Consider the following 5,170-nt stretch of genomic DNA (forward strand, 5'->3'; position numbering starts at 1 on the left):
TCCCCAAAAAATCCCAAAATTCCCAAAATTAATCCGAAATCCTAAAAGTTCCTAAAATTCAAAAAAAATTTCCCCAAAAAAATCCTAAATTGGGTCTCAAATTGTCTCCCGAAGAACGAAAATCATGCCTTAAAAACGTGTGAAAAAAAGCCGCGAAAAAATCCTAAAATGACCCAAAAAAAACCCAAAACACCCAAAATTCTTAAAAAACCCCAAAAATTCCCAAAAAAATCCTAGAAATTGGAAAAAAAAATCCCAAAACCAACCGAAAACTCACCTGGAAAAGGCAAAAAATGGCGCAAAAAACGCAAATTTTGGTCTAAAATCGCCCAAAAAAAAGCAAAAAAAATTCTGAAAAAAATCCAAATTTTACCAAAATGGCCCAAATTCACCCCAAATTTGTGTCTCACCTGTATCCCCGCCCCCGGGGCCGGGCGTAGCCGCTGTAGAAGCGCGAGCGGGCGGAGCCAAAGCCGCCCTGGCCCCGCCCCCGGAATCGGCCCCGCCCACCCCTGAACCACGCCCTAAACCCGCCCAAAATCACCCAAAAATTCCCAAAATTCCCCAAAAAATCCATCCCAAATCCTGAATATTCCCAAAATTTCCTAAAAAATTGGGAAAAAATCCCAAAAAGCTCCAAAAATTGGTCCCAAAAATTTGCGGAATCGACCCAAAACTCACCTGGAAAAGGCAAAATTGGTGATAAAAATGCTCAAGAAAAAGAGCCAAAATCGCCTTAAAATCACCCAAAAATGACCCCAAAAAATCCCAAAAATTTTTGAAAATTCCCAAAATCCATCCTCAATCCTAAAAATTTCTAAAATTTCCTACAAAATCCCAAAAAATCCCAAAAAAAATTCCCAAAATCCCATTTGGAACTGTTCAAAAACTCACCTGGAGAAGAAAAATTGTGCCTTAAAAATGCGTCAAAAGAAGTCCCAAAAAAACCCGAAAATGACCCAAAAAAACCTCTAAAAAAACCCAAAATACTCAAAAATTCCTAAAAATTGATCCCAAATCCTAAAAATTAAAAAAAAACTTCCAAAAACTCCCAAAAAAATTCGCGAAACTCACCTGGAAAACGCAAAAAATGGCGCAAAACCCGCGAATTTCGCTCTAAAAACTCGCGGAAAAAACCCCCAAAAAATTGGAAAAAAATACAAATTGACCCAAAATCTCATGAATTAAGCCCAAATTTTTAATTTACCTGTATCCCCGCCCCCGGGGCCGGGCGTAGCCGCTGTAGAAGCGCGAGCGGGCGGAGCCAAAGCCGCCCTGGCCCCGCCCCCGGAATCGGCCCCGGGGGAACCCGCGGTCGGTGCTGCTGATCCCGGGCCGGTTCGTCCTCTTGGGGATCACCTGGAGAGGGGAAAATGGGGTGAAAAATGGGGAATTTGGGAAAATTGGGAAAGAAAAGTGGGGAAAAACGGTGAAAAAATGGTGAAAATCGGTGAAAAAATGACAAAAATAGGAGGAAAAATGAGCAAAATATGAAGAAAAAACGAGGAAAAAAGGGATAAATGAGAAGAAATTTGAGTTAAAAACTTGACTTGGATGAAATTTGGAATTTTGGGGTGAAAAATGGAAAATTTGGGAGAATTGGGGGAGAAATCTTGAAAATTTGGGGAAAATCGGTGAAAATTTGATGAAAATCAGTCAAAATTTGACAAAAATCGGGGAAAATGGGGAAAATCTGGAGGAGAAAGTGAAAAAAATCACTTGGGGATCACCTGGAGGGAAAATTGGGGTGAGAAATGGGGAATTTGGGAAAATTGGGGAAAAAATGGGGAAAATTTTGGGAAAATCAGCGAAAATTTGATGAAAATTGGGGAAAATTTGACCAAAATTGGTTAAAAAAATGGCAAAAATTTTGGGGGAAAATGGGGCAGAAATGGAGAAAAAAATCAGTGGAAAATTTGGGACAATAAAGGAAAAATTTGGAGAAATCAGGAAAAATTTGGGAGAAATTTGGGAAAATTTCAGGAAAAACTTGGAGAAATTTTGGAGAATTTTGGGAAAAAATTAAAGGAAAAATCACAAAGAAATGGCCAAAAATCACCAAAAAAATCGCTAAAAAATGGGGAAAAATTCCTGAAAATCGGGGAAAATTTGGGAAAAATTGCGAATTTGTGGAAAATAGATAAAATTTTGGGAAATTTTTGGGAATTTTTGTGTCCTGACCTTGATCTGTCTCCCTCTGAAGAGCGACTCGTCCAACGCCATCGACGTCCGCACCGATTCCTTATCTGAGAATTCGATGTAGGCAAACCTGAAAAACACAAAATTCGGGATTTTCCACCCAAAATTTGGAATTTTTGACCCAAAATTTGGATTTTTCACCCCAAAATTTGGTTTACTCAACACAAAATTGAGGATTTTCACCCCAAAATTTGGGGGTTTTGCCCCAAAAATTGAGAATTTTCTCTCAAATTCTTGGAGTTTTTTGACCCAAAATTTGGATTTTTCAACCCAAAATTTGGGGATTTGCACCCAAAATTTGGTTTTTTTGACTCAAAATTTGGATTTTTCACCCCCAAAAATGGAAAATGGGTGGGAGGGGTTAATGACGGTTGGGGGGAGGAAATTCGGGGGAAAATTGGGCAAAAATGGGGAAAATTGGGAAAAAATGGGGGGAAAATGGGGGAAAATTTGGAAAAAATTGGGGGAAAATCAGGGAAAAATTGGGGAAAAATTTGGGAAAAATGGGGAAAAATTAAGGAAAAATTGGGGAAAAAGCCCTAAAAAATCAGGGAGAAATCGTTACAAAAATCTCCCAAAAATTGGGGAAAAATTGCTAAAAAGTACAAAAAAAATTCGGAGAAAAATTACTAAAAAATATTTTAAAAAATTACTAAAAAATACCAAAAAATTGAGGAAAAATCACTAAAAAGTCACCCAAAAAATGGCAAAAGAATAAGGCAAAAATCGGTAAAAAATTGGTGAAAAATGGAAAAGAAATCCCCAAAAATCGGGGAAAAATGGGGGAAAATCGGGTATTTTTGTGTCCTAAACCTTAATTATTATAAGCTATAATAAATTAACATAAATTAGCATAAATTAGCATGTTTTACCCTTTGGGGTGGCCGCTGTATTTGTCACACAGGATGGTGACGCGGTTGACGGAGCCGCAGCCGTGGAAATGCGCCTCCAACTCCTCGGCCGTGGCGCCGTAATCCACCTGAAAAAATAATCAAAAATAAATTAAATTAACCCCAAATTATCATAAAAACATCAAATTTCTATTTTAGGAGTTATTGGAAATTTTTTGGGAATTTTTTCCCATTTTTTTCGGGTTTTTTTCGCGATTTTTCCGCTTTTGTTTTCCTGGTTTTTTTCCCTATTTTTCAAAATAATTTTAGGAATTTTAAAGTTTTTTTCCGATTTATTTCTTTCTTGGGACGTTGGAGGATTTTTAGGAATTTTTTGGGAATTCTTTGGCGGGTTTTTGGAGGAATTTTTGGGAATATTTTTGGGCCATATTTGAGCCTTTTTGAGCCATTTTTTTGTTATTTTTGGGGGGATTTTTTTCCAATTTTTCTGGAATTTTTTTCCTAAATCTTTGTGAATTTTTCAGGAATATTTCAGGAATATTTTGAGGAATTTTTGAGTTATTTTTGGGTTATTTTTCCTCACATTTCCCACGTAGATGGAGCGAGCGTCGGCCTCCATTTTCTCCTCCAGGGACATGATTACTGGGCCAGCTGAAAAAATAGAAAAAAATTTTTAAAAAAAATATAAAAATGGGGAATTTTAAACAAAATTTGGGAATTTTTTTACCAATTTTAGGATTTTTCAACCAAATTCAGCCTTTTTTCCCCCAATTTTGGGCCATTTTTTCTCAATTCTGATGAATTCTTCTTCAATTTTGATCCAATTTTTTTTCAATTTTGGGCCATTTTTCTCCATTTTGGGTCAATTTTTTCCTATTGGAGCAATTTTTTTTCCAACTTTGGACCATTTTCCCCAATTTTTTCCACTTTTTTTTCAATTTTTGGCCTTTTTTCCAATTTTTTTTCAATTTTTGCCCTATTTTCCCATTTTTTTTAAAGTTTTTTCAATTTTTCCCAATTTTGGGCCATTTTGAGACATTTTTTTCCAATTTTTGGCTTTTTTCCCATTTTTTTTCCCATTTTGGACCATTTTGAGCCAATTTTGGACCATTTTGAGCCAATTTTGGACCATTTTGAGCCAATTTTTAAAAATTTTTTCCATTTTTTTGCCAATTTTCCATATTTCCTCCTATTTTAACGGGGGTTTTTCTGCTTCTGGGGTTTCTGGGGGTGTTTTTTTCATATTTTAGATTAATTTTGGGTTAATTTTTGGGTTTTTTGCTCACCATTTCCCGGTGGAGGGCTCATATTCATCTGTTTCTCCACCTCATTCTGCAGCTCTTTGAGTTTCTCCGCCTCCTCCTCCATCTCCCTCACCCGGGCCTTGATGGCCTCCAGCTCCTAAAAAAACAAAAAAACCCACCAAAATCTTCAAAATTCACCCCAAAATTTGATTTCAGAGCATCAAAAACCCCCAAAGAGCCCAAAATTCCCCCAAAAAATGGGGTAAAAACGTCAAAATCGCACAAAAAATGGTGAAAATTGGAGTTAAAAATGAAGAAATTCAAAGTTTGAAACCCCAAAATTCATCAAAATCCCAAATTTTACTCAAAATCCCAAAAATTCACCCTAAAATTTGATTTCAGAGCCCCAAAAACCCCCAAAGAGGCCAAAATTCCCCAAAAAAATTGGGGTGGAAACGTCAAAATCCCCAAAAATTCATCCCAAAATCTCAAAAATTCATCCCCAAAATCCAACTCAGGATCCCAAAAAACCCAACTTTCCCATTTTTCCTCAGAAATTCCTAATTGCCCTCAAAAATTCCCTTTTTCCCCTCAGAAATTCCCATTTCTCCCTCAAATCCCATTTTATCCCCAAATTCCCCAACTTTTCGGTCAGAAATTCCCATTTTCCCCTCAGAAATTCCCATTTTCCCCTCAGAAATTCCCATTTTATCCCAACTTTTCCCTTTTCCCCCCTCAAATCCCAACTTTTCCCTCAGAAATCACAACTTTTCCCTCAGAAATTCCCATTTTCCCTCAGAAATTCCCATTTTCCCCCAACTTTTCCCTCAGAAATTCCCATTTACCCGCAGAATTTCCCACTTTCCCTCAGAAATT

General features: G+C 36.9%; 1 protein-coding gene across 1 annotated transcript in view; it reads right to left on the reverse strand.

Moving 5' to 3' along the window:
- Positions 1 to 1,034: 1,034 nt before the first annotated feature.
- Positions 1,035 to 5,170, reverse strand: part of LOC130587531 (polyadenylate-binding protein 2-like) — a 6,926-nt gene continuing 2,790 nt past the window's right edge. The window contains exons 2-6 of the mRNA XM_057388511.1: positions 4,337 to 4,451; positions 3,634 to 3,701; positions 3,072 to 3,178; positions 2,182 to 2,269; positions 1,035 to 1,359 (exon numbers count right to left, since the gene is read on the reverse strand). Of these exons, the coding sequence (XP_057244494.1) occupies positions 1,204 to 1,359; positions 2,182 to 2,269; positions 3,072 to 3,178; positions 3,634 to 3,701; positions 4,337 to 4,451 (534 nt within the window). The 3' untranslated portion in view covers positions 1,035 to 1,203. The remainder of the gene's footprint in view (positions 1,360 to 2,181; positions 2,270 to 3,071; positions 3,179 to 3,633; positions 3,702 to 4,336; positions 4,452 to 5,170) is intronic.

The sequence above is a fragment of the Malurus melanocephalus genome, unplaced genomic scaffold (assembly GCF_030028575.1).
Source record: "Malurus melanocephalus ecotype Western Australia unplaced genomic scaffold, MMel_1.1 scaffold_2054, whole genome shotgun sequence".
NCBI classification, from domain to species: Eukaryota; Metazoa; Chordata; class Aves; order Passeriformes; family Maluridae; genus Malurus; species Malurus melanocephalus.